A 22,017-nucleotide genomic window follows, 5' to 3' on the forward strand; every position below is an offset into this window, starting at 1 on the left:
TGAAATATGTGAAAATCACACTCTGATCAGACCCAAACCTGTCAGTTTCTGTCAGATTCAGGCACAGGCACTTTTAAAATCATAGTTGAGTACTGAGTGCAAGTTGAATTAATATCCAAACCTTTCATCTGCATTTTAAAAAGTTGATCTGATCACAAATGAGCCAATGAAAACAAAGACATACAAATGAAAAACAAAACAAAACATTGCAGCTCAGGTTTGGAGTGGAGATGTTAATAATTAATTGTTAACTGATCAATTGCTGTTAAGAATTTAACCAATTAAAAATGGATATTAGGTCAGTAACTGCACCTCAGTTGACTTTGTTTTGTCTATCAGAGACATTTGCTGAATAAGGAAAATTAAACTAAACAAAAAAAAAAATGAAAATGAGGAAAAAGCATATTTTGTATCTTATTATTCTTATTATTAATGATTAATTGATTGTTAGCATTTTCAACTTTTGGTTCAGGAAACACAATCCCTAGTTTGAAGAGGTGACTGACATCAGTGTTTAAAAGTAACTAATACTTTGAGTAGTTTTTGAAATGAACACTCTGTACTTTTACTTAAGCGCATTTCTAGCACCAGTACTTTTTCTGTGGGGTTACAGTACTTGTACATGAGTACAGATTTTCAGTTTTCTCTCCACCACTGCACGTTGTCATCTACAGCTGTGAAATATCTCCAATAGGTCCTCTTTCGTTCACCCATCGTATGTGTGGGATCAAAGTGGTCAGGGTGCGCACTGCGGGGGGCTGCGCGGCCATGACGCGCGTGTCGTTCGTGTTGCGCGCGCGCGCACACACACAGAGCAGTGGAGGAGCAGAGAGCACATGCACCACACAACTCAACCTTGTTTTCACAGACAGTTCTAATCTTTAATGATAATGAAAAATAGTAAAACGTAGAAGAAAAAAATGAAATGATCCAGATTTCGGGATTGATCCCATTGTCGCCAGAACTGATCTTCAGAAACAAATGTAGTATCGGAAGTATCGATATTTTGGGATCGATCCGCCCACCCCTATAGCTCATTGGCTGTCACTGAGCTGCTGTGAAATTGCATAATGGAGTGGGATCAGAGGCTGACTGCAGCCTGTGTTTTAAAGTTGTGGAGCAGTGTTGAAGTGAGCTGAGGTGTTGTACCGTCAGGATGATAACTGTGGTGTTTACCAGCGTTTTAGCAGGACTGCTGGCTCTTCTCCTCTACCAGAGGATGTCTTATCCATACTTGTGGAAGGATTTGATGTATTACTTGAAACTCCGGGGTTACAGAAAGACGCTGCAGGCTCGTATGCAGCAGGGGATCATCACGTACCTCGACTGTTTTCTCCACCAGGCGAGGAAGAACCCGAACAAACCTTTCATCATCTTCGAGGAGCAGACTCTGACTTACCAGGACGTGGACAGGAGGAGCAACCAGTTCGCCAACGCGTTCAGGACGGAGGCTTCTCTCAAACAAGGAGACATTGTTGCTCTGTGGATGTTCAACGAAGCGGATTTTATCTGCGTGTGGCTGGGGCTGTGCAAACTGGGCTGTGAAGTCGCTTTTCTCAACGTCAACATTAAAGCCAAGTCTGTGCTTCACTGCTTACAGAGCTGCGGAGCCAAGACGCTGCTTGTTGGCGCAGGTCCGTCTTCTCTAAAACTTCAAAACTAAACTCTGTCAGTTCTCACTGTGCGACGAGTCTCAAACTCCAGTCCCAACACAGAACCTTTCATCCGCTCACTGTTTGTCATTTCGTCTTTTACGTCGAGTTCAGTCTTGTTACTTCTTTTTTCGTCTAGTTACATCTTTTGCGTCTTTTTAAAATCTTGTCTCGTCTTTTTCGTCCTTTTTTTAAAATCTTGTCAAGTCTTTTCTTGTTTGTCTTGTTAGGACTTGTAGGTTTGTTAGATCTTTTGTTTTTTGTTTTTGTCATAAGTTTTTACATTTTTTGCCTTGTTACGTCGTCTACGTATTTTTGTCTTGAAACATTTTTCACGTCTTTTTTGTCTTGTCATGTCTTCAACGTTTTTGTTACGTCTTTTAATTTTTTTTTTTTTGTCTTGTATGATCTTTTTGTCATCATTTTTTTTGTCTTGTTACAACTTTTACATCGTCTTCGTCTTGTCTTAGTTGTCTTGTTAGGTCTTTTACATTCAACTCTTACATCTTGTTACATCTTTTATGTCTTTTTATTGTCTCGATTTGTCTTTTATGTTTTTAAGTCTTGTTACATCTTTTTCTTGTTATGTCTTTTTTACTTGTCTTTTGCATCTTGTTTGGTCTTTTACATTTAGTCATGTCTTTTATGTTATGTTATATCTTTTCCTGTCTTGTTACATCTTTACGTCTTTTTGTCTTGTTACACCTTTTATTTCATTAGAGGACCTGAAACTTGCATACACATTAAGATACTCATTAGATCATTTCTCGGATAAAGATCCTACACTCTGCACCACAGCTAACAGTACATACAAACAATGTCATTTCAGAATATTTCTTCTCCAGCAGGGCACAAGGCAAGGCTGCCTTCTGTTGCCCCTCTTGTTCAATAGTTAGCAGTCGCCCTGAGGGATTGGGTCGATTTTGTGGGTATTGAGCAGGGGGGTCATACACACAAACTAGCCTTGTATGCAGATGACCCGCTTAAATCAATCCCGGTTGCACTTGATGCAATTGCTCTTCTTAGCTGTACATCTGAATATAAAATTAATTTGACCAAATGTTTACTTCTCCCCATAACGCAAAGGCGTCCCAAATCTCCTACACAGAGTTCCCTTTCAAGTTGTCAATGACTCGTTTACTTACCTAGGGGTGTGTGTGACGTGAATTTAAGGATCTGTTTAAAAAGAACCTACAACCAGCCCTTGAAAGAGTGAAAGTTGAGGCGCTTGGGGTCTCTCCCCATCTCACCGGTGGGCATGGTTAAATCCATTAAAATGGTCATTATGCCAAGAATGTTATACAACTTCCAGTTAGTCTCTGTTTTTCTCCCCAGATCTTTTTTTTTTAAGGAATTAGACAAACACATCTACACATTCATTTCACTGTAAGACATTTCTGGAAAGGTGTGAGGGTTTGCATTACCCAACCTCTTGTACTATTGCTGGGCTGCAAATGTGCATAAAATAACCTTCTGGATGTTTCACTTTCGGGAGGGGGAGGGGCCTGATTGGTCTAGCATGGGGTGACATTCATGTATACATTGGACCCCGCCTCCTTACTTTGTGCCTCTCTGCCACTAATTGCAGTATCTGCATTTTGGATTGAAACAAATCACCCCGACCACCCCCATAGTCTGCAATCCCGCTTTCAGAACCTGCCCTTTTTAGACTCAGCATTCCATCTGTGGTTCCAAGAGGACTTAAAATGTACTGCTAACCTCTTCCATGATTGTATTTTCTCTTCCTTTGACCATTTGGTTAAAGAACATGACATTCCAAGGACGCATTATTTTGGATACCTACAAATTAGAGACTTTACTTGGAAGCACTTTTCCTCCTTCCCAGCCGCTCCATGCAGGGGTTGGATGGAAGACTGTTTTAGCCTCAACCCCTATCAGGAGTGCACTGTCTCAAGATTGTACAGTATGACTCAAAATATCTCTAGCCTCTCTCTTAACCATTTGAAATGTGCTTGGGAAGAGGAACTGGGAATGAATCTTCCTGATAAGACCTGGTAATCTGTGACTAAGAGCATACATAAATCATTAATTTGTGTGAGGCATGGTATACTTCAATTCTAAGTGTTCCATCGTTTACATCTCTGCAGAAGCACAGCCAGACTGTACCTTGATGTTGACCCCACCTGTCAGAGGTGTCATGCTGCCCCGCTACTCTATACCACGTTTTTCTCCTATCGTTTGATCGCCCCATTTTGGTCATCTATATTTGAAACTCTTTCACAGATGTATGGCTGTAATATACCACCCAACCCTGTAACTGCTGTGTTTGGAGTAGCTCCACAGGGCTTTTGAGTTGCTAATCAAACTCCATGACTTTTGAGTCCCTTCTGGCCCGCTGACTAATTCTACTGAAATGGAAAGACAGGGCTCCACCTTCACATGCCCGTTGTGCTCCTTTTGTACACATAACCTGAAAAATGCAATAAAAACAGTTAAAATAAGATCCTCATTAGAAAGTCACACACACCAGGCTGTAATACACAGCTAGCAGAGCTGGACAAATGTCAAAAGTACATACAGTCTTTACTCAAGTAGCAGTACAGATACTTGTGAAAAAATGACTCTGGTAAAAGTGAAAGTACTGATTGAACTTCTTTACTGCAGTAAAAGTGAAAAAGTAGAGGTTCTGAAATGTACTCAGAGTACAAAAGTAAAAAGTCACCTTCCCTGTTTGTTACATCTTTGACATCATTTTTATCTTGTTTTGTCTTTTGCATCTTGTGAGGTATCTTACATTTTTTCACCTCTTTTACATCTTCCATCTTTTACACTTTTTTCCATCTGTTTACATAATTTACGTCTTTTTTTCTCGTTAGGTCTTTTTCGTCTTGGTATGGTATTTTTGCTTTCTACATCTTCTATGTCTTATGTCTTTTTTTTTTTTGTCTTTTTGTCTTGTTTTGTCTTGTTACATCTTTTATGTCTTGTTTTATCTTTCATATCCTTTTTTAGTCCTGTCACATATTTTATTTCTTTTTTGTCTTGTTACCTTTTTCGTCTTGTTACATCTTTTTGTTCACTGACATATGAAGCAACTGACGGCTGTTTTTACACATCATTTTTGCACTTGACAGCAAAACAATGACACGGTCGGCTCAGCACAGAAATATTATTAGCAAAATGCACTCATGACTATTAGATTAAATTAAATCACATTCAGCTTAATTGTCACTGTGACAAGGAGATGGAGTTTATTCAGATGTGCAAAAAGCAGAAAATTGCAGAGAAATGTACATACAGGTATAGAGATGTATAAATATTGTAACAGTGAGGGGTAGAAATGAATATGCTAAGATAGAAACAGTATGAACACTGTGAAATTAATATACTAAGATACACAGTGTGTGCAGCAGCTGCAGTAGGTAATTGTGTGAACATTTTTTTCCCATTTTACTATCACAGTTTTACCTTGTGAGGCAGCTGGATTTTCAAGATCATGCATAAATCCATCTTGCCAGGCTCCAAGCTATCTGTTTGTATCTGCACCAAAAGTGGTGCAACCAATCGGTGCCCTAGGAAGGACTGCGGGAAAAAACAGTGACAGCTCAGTTTAAGCTCAACATCTGCTTCTTTTTCTGCTTCTACAATGGATAAGTAGGATACGTTACATTTCTGTCTGTCTTTTAGATCATAACTCTGCATGAGGTCTGCAAATTGATCAGATGCACTCTGTTTTTTCTGCATTTGACTTTGGCGTGTGTCAAAAATAGACTCAGTGTGTATTTGCTGCTGCTGGTGGAGTCATAAACATTGTGTAGATTGTGTGGGGGATGTTGTGGGGGAAGGCAGCCATTAAAGCTGATAAAACAAGGGTGTTAACTTGAGAAATCATGCGAGCCCCAGATGTTTTTGATTCAAGTCATGTTATTTATAAAATGACACTAAACCACCCCTAACACTGCAGGCACCTTTGTCTCTCAAATTCTCCAATTTAACAGCAGCAGTTTTTACTTTACAGTTACAATGAGTGAAGTTTTTAAATTCCAGCAGGGTCAGTGGGTTATCTGGAGGCTGCAGCTGTTAGAATATTTTTATATTTTATATTTGGCAGTTAGCAACCAAAGTATGGTGACTTCTCCCATCAGTAAGCTCACACCCATGTAGTTGAAAAATATGCCGCCCTAATTATCATCAGTGATGGAGAGAGTACTGAAAATCTGTACTCAAGTACTGTTATATTACTAAAATATTACTCAATTACAAGTTAAAGTACTGGCGTTCGAAAAAAAAACAAAAAACTTAAGTATATGTATAAAAACCAACTCAAAGTCACAAACTTAAAAATCACTCAGAATATCAGTTGCTTTTTAACCACGGAAGTTTAATATATTTTCAATAACAGCTACTCAATCAAAGTGTTGTGTGTTTCTCCAGATTTTCAGCCAAAATGTCTCCTGCTCTGTTCTGCTCAGTGGTCACACTCACCTCTCCAAGGGTTGCAAACTTTTTGCAGTTTCCTTAATCAGTAGTTCAAAATGCTAACAATCAATAATTTATAATACAAAACACCTTTGTGCTATTTTCTCTCATTTTTCGTTGTTTTCTGTTTTGTCATTTGTCATTTGTTTCTTTTGTTTTTGTTTTCTCATTTCAAGTTTTAGTTTCCTTCTTCAACACATGCTCCATCAGACAAAACAATGTTTAATGAGGTGCAGTTACTGATTAAATATCCATGAATAGATTTTTACTTGGTTAAATTCTCAATGCAGATTAATTGATTAGTGATCAATCATTAACATCCACATTTTTATTGGCCTGTTTGTGATCAAATCACTTGACTGACTACAAAAATGCAGATGAAAGGTTTGGATATTCATTCAACTTGTACTCAGTACTCAATTATGATATTAAAAGTAACTACGCAGATTACATATTGTAGTACAGACTTGAAAATCTACTCATGAAAGTCCCCAAGAAAACAACTTAATTACAGTAACTTGAGTATTTGTGATAAGTTGCTTCACCCTGATTGTCATGGAAGGTGTTATCTTGAGTGCAGACTGACACTCACACACACATCCTTGTAAATAACAGGAAGTAATCTGTTACGGCACCACAAGTTACAACCTGTAGACACAACACGTTTGTTAATTGTCTTTGGTTATGTGTGATGAAGCAGCAGCGAGGTGACACGTTTTGTCTGTTCATCCAGGGTTGGTGCATGCGGTGGAGGAGGTGCTGCCTGAGCTGAAGGACAACATGGCTGTCTGGGTGATGGATCACACTTCATCCTCTGAGGATGTCAGCACTTTATTAGATAAGCTGGAACACATGTCGGGGGAAACCTTAACTGACCTCCCCAAAGTTGACATCATGTCAAACTTTCTCTTCATTTTTACTTCAGGCACTACAGGTGGGTACTGCATCAGCATCAGCATCACTTACAGATGGCTAGCACCCTTACACTGCAAACGTCACATCTGAACTACTGTAGCAGAGACATTATTGAAACAAGGGAGGAAGCCGTGTTTGGATCTGACCATAATGAAACACAGAACGAGGGGTTTTCCATCAACGTGGATAAAGGAAAATTGTGTCTAGCTAATTTAAGTGAGATATTTGTTCCATGACTGTGGCTTAAAGGAATCCCTGCTCTGTAACCATGGTAACTGATACCACTGAACTAGCCTGCTCTGTGGCAGGTTAACTGTCAAGCTTCATTTAGCTGTGTGTTAGAGATAGTTTACACTTAGTTTTCACTTTTTGTGCTCACATCACTTCTGTCCGTGCTGAAAGGCAAGTTTAGACCTTTATGTTCTATATTTATGTTTTTATAATTTATGTTTTTACATTAGTTTCAAAGAATGTATTAATTTAAAAAAGTTAAGAAAATTATGTCTTACAAATTTTACTGTCTTCAAAAGCCAACAGTAGGGCGGCACGGTGGTGCAGTGATTAGCACTGCCACCTCACAGCAAGAAGGTCCTGAGTTCGATCCCCCGGCTTGCCGGGGCGGGGCCTTTCTGTGCGGAGTTTGCATGTTCTCCCCGTGTCTGCGTGGGTTCTTCTCGGGGTTCTCCGGCTTCCTCCCACAGTCCAAAGACATGCATGCTAGGTTAACTGGTGACTCTAAATTGCCCATAGGTGTGAATGTGAGTGTGAGTGGTTGTCTGTCTATGTGTCAGCCCTGTGATGAACTGGTGACTTGTCCAGGGTGAACCACGCCTCTCGCCCAATGTCAGCTGGGATAGGCTCCAGCAGCCCCATGACCCTTATGGAATAAGCGGTTACAGAAAATGAATGAATGAAAAGCCAACAGCAGCCTTTTATTTAAGAGCTTAATATTTCTAGTTTAAGAAAAACAAGTGCCAAAGTTGTTTTGAAGTTATTTATTCATTCACTCATTTTGTTCAAGCTGTGAAGACAATAACTTTATTTATGTAGCACCTTTTAAAAACAGAGTTTACAAAGTACCTTGACAGACAAAATAAGAATATATAAAATAAAGGGCTAAGAATGCAGGGACAACGTCACATGATGTCAGTTAGTCAATAGAAATTAAGATGGACTAGATAAGAAGACAACATCATGTAATGTCAACATAAATAAACACAAATAAAAAGAATAAAGGAATGAATGGTTTAAATGACAACATTACATAAAAGCAAGTCTATAAAAAATATGTTTTAAGAAGTCATTTAAAAGATGTCACTGATTCTGCAGCCTGATCTCCTCCAGCAGGCCGTTCCAAAGTCAAAGGTTCCTGACGGAGAAATCAGTCACCTTTAGATTTAAGCCTTGACTTTGGAACAGGCAGGATGGCCTCGTCTGAGGATCTAAGGCTGCGTACTGGCTCAGAAGAGGTTAACATTTCAGCTATGTAACTTAGACCAGACCCAGGCGGGCTTTAAAAGTGATCAGTAAATTCTTAAAAATAATTCTAAAACACACAGGGAGCCAATGGAGGGAAGCCAGGACTGTGATGTCAGAATGTGATCTTGTCTGTTAAAACTAGTGAGAAGCCTCGCTGCTGCGTTTTGAACCAGACCCAAACATTAAGTAAGTTTATATCTTCTCTAAAACAAGTTTAATGGCTTTTCGCCTTTTTGATACATAGTCCAGCTGAAGATAGACCTCTTTTCTGGGTGGCTTCTGTTCTCTATGCAGGCTCACAGTGCAGCTTGTTTCAGCCAGGCTAGACTTAGTGTTGACCACACCAGGATAAATTGTCTTAGTGGAACAGCTTAAGTCCTGAGTGGAGGTTGATGTTAATTCAAGCCAGACTTTTTCATTTAAGTGCAGACTTGATGAAACAACAAGGACTAAGCAGCAAGTCATAACACAAGTATGGCAGAAGAATCCCTAACAAACATGTTTTCAATACTAATATCTCTAGTTTTCAATTTCCATTTGTCCATGTTGGCTCAATAGCTAAAAGCCAAACTGTGATGGCAAGATAGTAAGCAAAGGTAAAATGAAGAGACTGAAAAAAAATGGTTGATAAATATTGCAACCGTGGTACCAACTGTGAACTATTATGAAGAGACGTGCAGATCAGGAGAATATTTTGAGCAATCATGTTAAAAATGAAGTGGATACCGGAGAAGCTCCAGTGAAGGAAACGTTCACAGCACCTTCTCACACCAGACACTGCAACAGTAACAGTAAGGTGGCACTTGAAGAGCTCAGTATTTTCTGAGGTGGTGTAAAAGGTTTGAGAAACACTGAACTTAAAGATAAAGATAAAAAAAAATAGCATTGAATAGTCCCACAAATGCAATGACGTCATTCATGTCCTGGTTAGGATGGAGAAAATGACACTTCATATCCTCACTGCAAAGCAGCCTCTAAGATCAAATATTACAGGTCATGTCCAGTTGTAAATCATTTTTTAGAACAAAACCATAGACAAGAGGTCTGCAACCTGCAACCTGTGGCTCCGGAGCCACAAGGTTCTTTAGACGCTCTCCAGTGGCTCTGGCAAAAAATGATGTGGAAATTGAAAACCTTTTATTCACATTATAATTGTCATTTATCAGAAAAGTTTTTGAGCCCAACTCGAATTCTTCAGTTTTGGAAAAGTTTTACCAACTGCTGATGTTTTGTTGAGATAATTCTTACATTCTCCAAATTAAAAAAAAAAAAAAGTTTTAATATTTTCCTGCCTGTGTCTATGGCTCAGTGCCAGTAGACAGTCCTCTTGAGTCTCCATGGCTATGTATGCCACATCAAAAAAAAAAGAAGTCTCCAGGGAAAACAGAGAATTTAATTGATGCAGTTTGTTTTTGGCCAAAAATATCAGTCTTCATTATAAAGGTTATAGGTAATTTCCACAGCTGATGTACCGTTCTCTTCCAGGTCTCCCTAAGGCAGCCCGTGTGGGTCATTTTAAAGCCATTGTGAGCATGTCCTTCTTTCAAATGTGTGGAGCGACATCTGATGACATCATCTACATCACTCTTCCTCTGTACCACATGTCTGCTTCCCTGTTAGGGATTGGAGGATGCATACAGCTTGGTAAGAACAACTGTGCTTCAATTCACACTCAGCCTGTAGACAAGAAAGGTGAGCAGAGTGCGGGGCAAGCAAAGCAGAAGGACCGTCACACTAGATATGTTGAAAATTGCCATGAAATTAAAGGGATAGTTCACCCAAAAATGAAAACTCAGTCATTATCTATTCACCCTTGTGCCAATTGAAGGTCAGGTTTATTTTGTTAGTCCACAAAACAGTGTTGCAGTGAATGGTGACCAGTTTTCAAAGGTAAAAAACAACAGAATAAAAACATGAAATGCCTCGATACTGCTCGTCTGGTGTAATCAAATTTTCCTAAAGCCCCAGCATGCCATGTTGACTAAAAAATGTTGTTGACACCATGTTTTTAGACAGAATCCTGTAGATCCTTAGCGTGGAGCCACGTTCACATGCACACTGTCTGAACTGGGTGTGTGTGGTGTGACAGTGTGCAAACAGCATGTTGGGACTTTAGGAGACTTGGATTATGCCAGACAAGCAGAATGGAGGCAATTTATGTTGTTGTTTTTTTTTCAGGTTTTCTATGTTTGAAAACTGGTCACCATTCACTTCCCCTGTTTGTGTGATTCTGCAACACTGTTTTCCTGTGAAACTCCAGTAGTGATTTGCAGACCATCAAAATAAACCAGACCTTCAGTCAGCATGAGGGTGAGTAGATAATGACTGAATTTTCTGAGCTATCCCTTTAATATTTAATAATGCACTTCATAAGTGATTAAGATTATTTGTCTCATATATAGAAGAACACTTTGCCATGTCACTTCTCCTCCAAAGTAGTCAAATATCACAATATTTTTGACCATATGATATTGATATCTATTGATATTGTGACAATATCTAAGAGATGAATATTGGTGCTTTCACAAAATATTAACACAATGATATTTGTGATAAATAATCATCAGTATTGTGGATATAATGACTTGATTGTGGGTAAAGGCCAATACAGAGCAGCAACAGTCAGTCAGTGGTAAGTTTGGAGGGACAGACATCAGACAAAGAAAGACAGCACTTATGACATATCACTGCATAGCATATCTAAAATCTAAGGCCATATCTAGTCTCATATGAAATTGATATAATATTGGTATATTGCCCTACCCTTTGCCAAAGCCTGTGAAGCAGAATGAATGCTGCTGTTTTCCTGTTGTGGGAATTTTAATTTTTCATGTCTGCAGTTTCTCCCTGTTTATCATTTCCCAAGAAGTTTGCAAAGAACTCTTGACAAAGAACATGTGTTTGGCCAGAACTCAGTTCTGCTTGGCTTACTGTACCAACAAAATTCTTAAAAATCGCTGAGTCTGGCAACAAAAAGTTCCAGCATTTAACCATCTCAAGCTGCAAACTGCTGTTTTTATTTTTCTGTTTGTGTTCACATGAAACAAAAAATATTATGGGTTAATGAGCAGTATTGGGCAAGTTACTCAGAAAGTGTAATAAGTTACTTTTTACTTATTACTCCTGTAAGAGTAATATCATTATCATTATTTTTTTATGTATGTATTTTTATGTATCACAAACAATCATAATGAGCAAACATAAAGTAAGCTATAATATAAATCAAACAACATAAACTAAATAACAGTGCAGTGAATGTGTGTGTGTGTGTGTGTGTGTGTGTGTGTGTGTGTGTGTGTGTGTGTGTGTATTGATGAGTGTGCACATATGTGCGTGTGCATGTCTGTAGAAGCACAGTTGTGTTCAATCAACTCCTTAAAGGGATAGTTCACCCAAAAATGAAAATTCAGTCATTACCTACTCACCCTCATGCCAAGGAAGGTTTATTTTGTTAATTCACAAAACACTGCTGTAGTTTCACAGGAAAACAGTGTTGCAGAATCTCTCTAACAATTGAAGTGAATGCTGACCAGTTTTCAAACGTTAAAAACAACAGGGGAAAAAAAAACGTGAAATGCCTCCATGCTGCTTGTTGGGGCTTTAGGAGACTTGGATTACATTTTATGTTTTTATTGAAAACTGGTCACAATTACACTATTTTCCTGTGAAACTCCTGCAGTGTTTTGTGGACTAAAAAACTAAACCACACCTTCAGCTGGCATGAGGGTGAGGAGATAATGACTGAATTGTCATTTTTGGGTGAACTATGCCTTTAAGGGTTGTGATTGCAAAATGTCTCACTGTAACCTCACTGTTGCACCTTCCCCTAATAATGGGCTCATCATAACAATGTGTCATTTGTATTATCAGGCTTGAATATGAGACTGTAAACCACAATGTTCAGATTTGGTCCCTGCAGCTTCCATGGCTTTCTTTGATTGTATTTAGTTTGCTGGACATTGACCCAGAGTAAACGCAGCTCAGAGACTGGCAGCATGACAGACAAACACAGTTCCTTGGAAATCTGCCACTTCTATTCATTAATGTTGTCCAAAGCAAATGCTGGAGGAAACCATCTTGAAGACGGATATCCTTTTTACAAGCCTATAAGGAATTGTCACTTCCTCACACAGCAGAAGAAAAGGCTGAAACTAAGCAGAGGAAATTTCCCACAACAGCTTTAGCTATAAATAATTTTTATTGACATTGTTAGACATGTAGAATGTATCAAGAATCAGAGTTTTAGCAGTATATTGTCTTACACTGCCTACTGTTCATCTGAATGTTCTCTTCTGTGGATCACAGGTGCAACATGTGTGTTAAAAAAGAAGTTTTCTGCCAGTCAGTTCTGGAAGGACTGTGTGAAACACAATGTGACTGTGGTACAGTACATCGGAGAGCTGTGTCGATACCTGGTTAACCATCCCACGGTAAGACTGGCAACATTTTAAACTTGAGTCATTTTCTTTTTCCTGAATTCTAGCACTCAAAGTTTAAAGACACAGTAGTGGCCCCTAGAAGCTACAGGGTCAACTGCAGCCAGTGATAACAGGATGATCGTATTAGATCAGGGGTCTGCAACCTTTACGATCAAAACAAAGAAAAGTCCATCTGAGCCACAACCATTCAATTCTGTCTTTTCCCTGAAGACTTTTCTGTTTTTTGATTTGGCATCCACAGCAGCTTATGGACACTCAAGAAGACGAGTCACTGTCAACATTTAGAGGAAAAGGCACTGAGCCAGAGACTATGACGCACATTTTACTTGACAAAATGTTTTCAAGGCAAGGTTCTGCAACAGATTTTTGAGTTTTGAACCCAACTTAAACATTTGAGCTTTGAAATACATTTTAAAGTTTTGCTGACCTGTAATCTTTAGATAAGATAATTTACTTTTCTTTTTTAGATAAACCTGAATCTTTGAGTTTTAAAAACTAAAAAGTAATTTTAAAAAATTGGTCACAGTGAGCTGTGAACCTGATTTGTCATTATTTTGGTGCCTGAAAATTAAATGGTTTTAGTTGAAAATATAATTTCTTTTTTAACCATGATTCATTTTCATTTTTCATCATTTTTTTGGGGGTCTCTAAAACTCAAAGATTTAAGTTCATTCAAAGAAAACAAAAGATTTGTAGCTGGTAAAACTTTTCCAAAACTGAAACATTTGAGTTCAGTCAATTTGAGTTTTCTCAGCTCTTTTGGTTTTACAGTGAAGAGGGCAGAATGACTGCAAGCGCAAAATGACATTCGATTCCATGGAGGCGTAAGTGGAAGAGGCAAATAAACATGTTGTTGTGCTACGGTACAAAAAGACAAAAACAACAGATCAAATTAGAGAAGATGGCAAGAAATAAGATGAAGAAGAAACAAAAAATTGGCTTGTGATAAAACTTCTTCAGCTATCTTCAATAAATAAACAAATAATGATAATACTAGTAACAACACCAACAATAATAATGATTATTATAATGACCACACAAGGCAGCTGGTCAGCCTGTATCTGATCTGACAGGGGCTATAAATGACCTGACAAGAGGGATCAAAGATGGGTTAGAGGCAGTGGTGAGGTCTTTCAGGTGTGCGCTGTTGTAGAGGAGCTTGCTGGGGGCAAAGACGAGCAACCTGCCAATAGAACACAGTTTAAAATGTAATATTGCCGAAATGAAAGAAATATGAAGACATAATAAAGGTCAGTGTTCATTTCCATTAGGCTACAGTGGCTGTGAATGTTCAGTTTTGTTTGGCTGCAAATAGGCTACAATAAATGTATGTTTAATCATGCTGTTTTTCTGCATTAACGTGAAAATAAAAATAAACCACTCAAGAGAAATGACTTTAAATCAGATTGTCTCCTCACCACCACAACAGCAGCCAGCTGTGTGCACTGCTGGGCACAGACAGTCACCGCTAATTATTTTCAGGCTTGGTAAATCACAATGTGTGTACTAAATGAACACATGTGCATTTTCTCCTCCCAGTGTTTTGCACACTAGGGTAGAAACACCCCATATTGAATTTTCATTAAAGTAAACATACTAAATGGACAGTGCGTGCTGTCTTGCATATTTGAAAGATGCAATCCTTAGTGTGCATTGCTGACCAGACAGGTCATATGATTCACTAACATGTAGCCAAAGACTGTGATTAGTATTTTAATACATAGTACATTTTAAACCTGGCATTAAAAGTGTCTGTTTCAGTATTAAGCATTTTATTATAAAGTACATACTATTTTTTTCTGCTCCACAAAATACAGATGACAAAATACTCCAAAGTGAATAAATATGTAAATATGTATTTTAAATCCATTTGATTGAATTACTGCCTATTGCTTGATATTGTCTACACACCACAAAATATCTACTATTAATATTATTACTATTCTTTACTTTTAAGAGTGGTTTTCTGCTGCTTCCAATTTTGGTGCAAAGCTAAGCTAAACATGTCTCCACCCATCTCTGCATACATATGACCAAAGGTATGATTGTTCCTTTAAAAAAAGGAACCACTCTGCATTAATCCCAGTCTTCCTGTGCCTGCAGGTTCCAGAGGAGCGGGCTCACAGTGTCCGGCTGGCAGCTGGAAGTGGTCTCAGGTCAGATGTTTGGAAGGAGTTTGTCAGGCGCTTTGGTAAGATCAGGATCAGAGAAGGTTACGGCTTGACTGAGGCCAGCATCGGCTTCCTCAACTACACCGACGAGGTGGGGCCGATCGGGAGGGCGAGCTACTTCAACAAGGTCAGAAATGAAACTTTTAGTCATGATTCCTCTGCATATCATTATATCTGCTGTTTCTTTTATGCTTAATCATGTTGGGCAACATGTTTTTCCCATTTTTAAAGTGGTCCCAGAAGGTCAGCTGCGTTGCTAAAGCTGTAGTTGGTAATAATTCACTGTGGGGTCATTTTATTTATGGTTAATCTAATACATGCAGATTAAAATCAAATCAGATTTACATTTTATCTGTCACTTTCACAACTCTACAAGTACAACGGGCAGTGAAATGCTGTTATTGTCTCCAACAGGTGCAAAATTGAATAAAGTGAGCAAATGTGCGGGAATATTATAAAAACTGAATATGAATATTTCTAAACCAAAATGAAGAATTTGATGGTCATAAATCTTACAGTGTGTATAGTACATACAATAGCAGTGGTGTACTGCACGGTGGCAGGATGTTAGCACTTTGACCTCACAGCAAGAAGGCTGGACATGGCCTGTCTGTGTGGAGTTTGCATGTTCTCCCTGCCTGTGTGGAGAACAATCCTGTGTGGGTTTCATCAAAATGATCAGTTCTCAGTTCTCCAGTCAGTACCTTGACACAGTAGCTGCCCTTTTTCAGGGTTTAACTCAGAAACTGTTGTGTTGATTGGATATTACTCGTGACGTCTAACCAATCAGATAGTGCTATGAGCGGGACATTGGAGACTATAGAGTGTAGTACTGTATAGTGCAGGGGTCTGTAACCTTTACGATCAAAAGAGACATTTTTTGGCCAAAAAATGTAAAAAAAAAAAAAAAAAAAGAATTATACTGAATTGAACTGTTAAATTCTCTCTTCTCCCTGAAGACTTTTCTTTTCTTTGATTTAACATCCATAACAGCTTATAGAGACAATGAACCACCGTCAAAATTTAGAGATAATGGCACTGAGCTGTAAACTATGACACATATTTCAGTTGACAAAATATTTTATTGGTGTATAGGGTATATATTTTTACAGTTTAAGTATGTAAGCATCAGTTTACACTTTAAAAGAAATAGTTGAGACAACTCAGTATTTCATGGCAAAATACTGCAACAGATTTTTGAGCTTTGAAATAAATTATAAAAAGTTTTGCTGACTTATAATCTTTGGTTGAGATAATTTACTTTTTTAGATAAACCTGAATCATCTGATAATAAAACTGTTAAAGCTGTGACTCGCAACCTAACAACTGTTGTTGTCTCATCTTTCCCAGCTGTCGATGCCCTTTGAACTCCTGAGATTTGATCCACACATGTACGAGCCGGTCCGAACAGACTCTGGCAGATGCATACGAGCACAAAAAGGTAAATGAATCACATGACATGTCCTTTGACATGACAGTCCTACAGTCTAGTTCAGGACGATCAAGACTTCAATCATTATTGATAATGAATCAGTGACAATGAAGGTGTTTTTTAACTAACCAATAATGCTTCTTATTTGTACTTTTTATGAAAAAAAAAAATCCAAAGAGTTTGTAGTACACATCTGCATGTCCAGAGAAGGAGCTCATGTGTCCACTAAATGTCCATGCTATTTGTGTGCACAGGAGAGGCAGGGATCCTGGTGGCTCCTCTGACAGCCATGAACCAGTTCCTGGGCTATGCTGGGAACAAAGTCCAGTCTGAGAAGAAGCTGCTGAGGGACGTGTTCAGAGATGGAGACATCTATTTCAACACTGGAGACCTCCTACTCCACGATCACAAGGACTTCCTGTACTTCAAAGACCGCATCGGAGACACCTTCAGGTACTTGACTGTCTCTGTAATTACAACGGTGTGAGTTATGTCCAGTTTGTACACCAACACAACAGTGTCCTCTGGTGTCTAAAACTGTTAACAGTGGAAAAAGTGGATTAGATTTTAAATGATGACGCATAAAATATATACACAACATGCAGAGGTGGCAAAAGTACACACATTATTTAGAAGTAGAAAAGAAAAGGTACAGAGTGTAAAATGTCCTCAATTACAAAAGTAAAAAGTTGTCCTCTGAGGGACATTTCTAACAGCTGTTCCTATGCAAAGACAAGTGAACCTCACAGTCTTCCCTCTCCTAACATTTTTTTCTTTTTCCATCATTTTCATCTTTTACGTCATTTTTGTATTGTTAGGTTGTTTTGTCTCGTAGTGTTTTTCTTTCTTATATCATTTTCATCTTGTTAGGTCTTTTACCCTGTTTTCATCTTGTTATGTTTTTCTCATACGTTCCGTCATTATGTCTTTTACATCATTTTTATCTGGTTACATCATTTTCATGTTGTTATGTCTGTTTTTATCTTGTTACATTTTTTACATTGTTTTTTTTGTCTGGTTACGTAGTTTACTTAATCTTTATATCGTTACATCTCTTATGCTGTTTTTGTCTTATTACATTGTTTTGTCCTTTTGTGTTTTTGTATTGTTATGCCTTTTACATAGTTTGTCTTGTTACATCATTTTTGTCTTGTTACATCTTTTATGTTGTTTTTGTATTATGCCTTTAACTATTATGCCTGTCTGTCATACGTGATATGTGCTGATGGATACACTAAAAAAACACCTTTTCTCTGTTACTGTGCCATTCATTTAGGTTGAAATTAGTCTTGATGTTTAGAAGGTAGCGTATAGTGACCCAGAATAAAAAAGTTAAAAGAAAAAATCTTTTAGATATTAGATATTCAAATATAAATATTAAAGTAAGGTACAATTACCTAAGTACTGTAACAAAATATTTGCACTTAGTCACTTCCCATCTCTAACAACATTCTGAATTATTAGGGTGATAGACCACACTTACACTTACATAGTGTTCTGTACCATTACTGAATGAATATTTTATATTCTTGGGCACAGTATACTTTAAAGTGGCTGTAATCAATATTTCTTATGATAGCAAAGGATCAAATGTGATGTGAGAACACTGAAACAAATTATCATCTAACTCTAAAACTCTTCTCAGCTGTACAGAGCTGTATTGTAGGTTTCAGGAGGTACCCTGGTGGCTCAGTTGGTCGAGCGGCGCCCCATGTACTGATGCTGTGAGTCCTCTGCAGTGGCCGTGGGTTTGACTCCCTCTGTTGGCCCTTCCCTGCGTGTCATTCCCCCACTTGCTCTCCCCTTCTCCTGTTCTGACTGCAGCTGTGTGTGAGAAGAGCACAGGACATTAATTGTCAGATCCTGACTGATCCTGTTGGATTTAAACAATCAATGGAGTTATGAAGTTGAGGTTAATTGTTATGGCCTGTGGATTAACTGCAGTGATCCAGAGAGAGAGAGTGTATGTGTGTAGTGAGCATGCCTTCGTAATCTCATTTTACTGTCTAATCTGAATAATGCATGTTTTAAATAGCAGGAAAATACTGAGAAAATATAAGATGCCAACAATGCGCCTGACCATGCTTCATTTTGAGACCAACACACCCATGGGCACACAGAGGGGCGCAAGTACATTGGCTACTTGCATGACATGGGTGCTGGGCGAGAAAATAACAGCTGTGCCGTGCTGCACTGTGCGCCACGTGAGCTGGGCGAAAGATAGAGCCCTAAATGTCAGTTTTATGTTTGTCTGCTGCCACCAAGTGGCCAAAAATGAGCTCCTGCTTGTTTAACTGCATTTAATTTTGTGTACTACAGGTGGAAAGGAGAGAATGTCTCCACCACAGAGGTGTCAGAGGTTTTAGGTCTTCTTGACTTTATCCAGGAGGTCAACGTCTATGGAGTCACCATACCAGGTCTGTGTGTTACACTGTCATCTATAAGGCTGCATAAAATGTGAGAAAAGTGAAAACAACAGTGTCTGATTATTTATTGCTGACAGGCAGGCAGTGAGGGAGCATACAGCGTCTACATCATTTGGCTCAACAGATATGTACAGTTGTGCATCATCAGTGTAGTTATGGAAACTAACATTATGTTCCCTGATGACATCACTGAGAGGAAGCATGTATAGCGAGAACAACAGTGGGGTGAGGCAGCTCCCTTGTGGAATACCAGAGGTGTTATGTCATGTTCCCCTGACACATGATCCCCAAGACAAACAAAAGATGTTCAGAGAGACCTTACTGATGTCAACACTAAGTCTCAGATCACTGAGTGTCTTTGTGAGGGCAGTCTGTACTATGATTAGCTCTGAAACCTGATTGTAATTCTCTAGAATATTGTTTTAATTTAGAAAATTGTCTGTCTGGTGTATCTTAAAAATTGAAGACTTGATATAGTCTTATAGTTGTTCAGCATACCACAGTCTAGATGAGGCTTCTTCAGAAGAGGTTTTGCGACAGCAGTTTGGAAAACCTCAGGGACAAAAGTCGTAGTACTAGTGACGACAATGCAAAAAACAAAATACTTAATTAATTAATTTATTTATTAATGAAAAGTAAAAACCTGCATTCAAAGTTCTGCATAAAGATCGAAAGTAAAAATACTAATTAAAGTAACTTTTACTTAAGTAGTTTTACTTTTACCTTGGTAGAAACTACTAAGTAAAGTAGTAATATCTGCAGAAAACTTGAACAGAAGAAAAACCAGAAAGCTTTGTTTACATGTTAAAATCAGAACAAATACATCTTACGAGCTGCAGACCTGTAATAGAGTCATGTGCAGTCAGTCTGCTGTTATACAAACCAGAGTTTTAAATTAATGATTGTATATTTCATTAGTTTGAAGGCATTTTGAGTTTAAAAAATAAATTACCCTCAATAATTATGTTGCCATTATCCTATTTGACTACATTTCAAATTGTAATATAATTCTAAATTTGCACATAAAGCTTTTTAGCTTTTTAATGATCTGTTATTACCTGCTGTCAGGTGTATGGGTCATATATCTGCACATGCAGGTTTATGAAGTCTCTGTCCAGGAGAACATCCTCACTTTATTCTGTCCTTGATCTCTGTGATGAAAAACTTCCCTTGACCTCCTCTTCCTGCTGCAGTCATTGATCGCTTTGCTGTGGCAAGATTTTTTTTCCTCTGAGGCCATTTTCCTATAGAGATGTTTCTTCTTTATTTCAGTGACAGTCTGACCCTCAGGTGACACGGCATTACAGCACTCTCTTTTCCACTGCTGACGCTGGATCTCTAAAAGCAGAATGTCAAGTTCTTTTTTCTCTTTGATGCCATTTTCATGAATGAACACTTTCTGACAGATGGGGCAGGAAGTGCAGCCATATATGATATTATTGAGGTGTTATTTATACTAATTTACAAGTTTAATGCACATGCTCTCAGATACACACAGGTATCTGAAGTTACGAGTGTTTGCTGACGACTGACGTGACGTGATGTTCATATGAGCCCGTTGCACAAACAAAAGCAAGAGAAATTTAAGAAAAGAATACAAAAATGCCCGTGCATGAGGCCCAGTGCTCTGTCATCATGATGCTGCTGGCACATAGTTGGCTCTTTCTCTTTCAGCATGACATGATGACCTTTTCCTGTCTGTTCGTACAGGATATGAGGGCCGAGCAGGTATGTCTGCTATCGTCTTAAAACAGGATCACAAACTAAATGGAACACAACTTTACAGCCACTTAGTAGACACACTTCCTGCGTATGCCTGGCCCTGGTTTCTCAGGATACAGGTGAGTCACGCAGCTATTCATCACCTTCACAGTGTGTTATTAAGTGTAAACTTCTTTATTGTTCATGTGCATCTCTGCCTGTGTTTTCAGAGCTGTCTGGATGTGACCGAGACCTTCAAGCAGCAGAAGGTCAAGCTGGTCAGGGAGGGTTTTAATCCGGATGTCACACAGGATCCTGTGTATTTCTTAGATGTTTCTCAGAAGGACTATATTGTCATCACTGTGTCTCTATATCAGGACATTATGTCTGGAAAGATCCATTTATAAACATCCAGAGTAGGTTAATGCAGGAGTACTGACAGTCATCCACAGAACATCAACAGATCAGCTGAAGTTCATCCATGTTTCAGTTTGACTGTACTTAAAACCCTGTTTATGATCAGTGCTACAGCGAGGGCGTTCCCAACATTTTGAAACTGGAAGTCCTTTAGAAGAAAGCAGTTCAACCAACAAGTGATTCTTCTGCCTCACATCGTTTTAAATAATCTCTATTGGCCTGATAAGGCAACATTCCTAAATTCACAAGAAAAAAGGACTAAATTAAGCAATTGGACAACAAACTGGACAACCCCTCAGCATAGATGTAGATCCAACCAGTACAAATATCGTTAGGAATTATCTGTTTTTTATGACTCTGTGTAGTATTTTTAGTTTTATGAATAATGAAAGAGAATTCAATAACTTGACCAGACTTCATAAGAGGATTCTTCCCCAGATTCTTACTATAAAAATAGTGGTCAATGCCTTTATTTACCTCAGTGTCAAAAAGAACCAGGGGCCTCAAGTGTTTGTCCTGTCTTAACTTCTATCCTCTCTTCCTATTAGAGAAGCAGCTCCCGTGTCCTGCCCTGTCTCAGACTTCATGTCTTATCTTAACTTCAGAAATCCTAACTAGAGCTGTAAACTTGACTCTTGAGTCGGCATTCATCCTGTCAGGCCTGTATCTGAGTTTAAAATGTTCAGACGACTGCCTGTATCCATGACAACAGCTGTCTCAGGAATTAATTGTCAGAGGAATTAATTGTGACTTGGAGGAGCGAAAACATCTCCTTCATGGGAGGTTTTCCTGACAGTTATTGACCCATGATAAGGATTTGAACAGACGGGGCATGTTGATCAAATTAAAAATTGATTGTCTTGACAATCCATATATACCTATATATATTAATGCATAGTCCAGGAAATTTAAAGCATCATCACAGGGTTTGAATAGAATTTCAAT

The 22,017-nt window shown here is 38.5% G+C and overlaps 1 protein-coding gene across 3 annotated transcripts; it reads left to right on the plus strand.

The window, feature by feature from the left end:
- The first annotated feature begins 1,098 nt into the window (after positions 1–1,098).
- On the plus strand, positions 1,099–21,786 carry LOC146307984 (long-chain fatty acid transport protein 2). 3 transcript variants are annotated; one of them, XM_084745613.1, is made up of 10 exons: positions 1,099–1,634; positions 6,826–7,026; positions 9,972–10,130; positions 12,792–12,916; positions 15,029–15,223; positions 16,447–16,537; positions 16,783–16,981; positions 18,848–18,945; positions 20,665–20,795; positions 20,886–21,786. In XM_084745613.1, exons 1-10 carry the CDS (start codon positions 1,157–1,159, stop codon positions 21,060–21,062), a joined length of 1,854 nt encoding a protein of 617 aa, XP_084601739.1. In that variant the 5' UTR covers positions 1,099–1,156; the 3' UTR covers positions 21,063–21,786. The 3 variants fall into 3 exon arrangements, 2 of the variants coding, with proteins under 2 accessions (XP_084601739.1, XP_084601740.1); XM_084745614.1 differs by lacking the exon at positions 20,886–21,786 and adding an exon at positions 18,174–18,252; XR_014772611.1 differs by lacking the exon at positions 20,886–21,786 and having other exon boundaries at positions 18,174–18,945; positions 20,665–20,714.
- The last annotated feature ends 231 nt before the right edge of the window (positions 21,787–22,017 follow it).

The sequence above is a fragment of the Lutjanus erythropterus genome, chromosome 20 (genome assembly GCF_056507025.1).
Source record: "Lutjanus erythropterus isolate fLutEry1 chromosome 20, fLutEry1.hap2, whole genome shotgun sequence".
Classification (NCBI taxonomy): Eukaryota; Metazoa; Chordata; class Actinopteri; order Lutjaniformes; family Lutjanidae; genus Lutjanus; species Lutjanus erythropterus.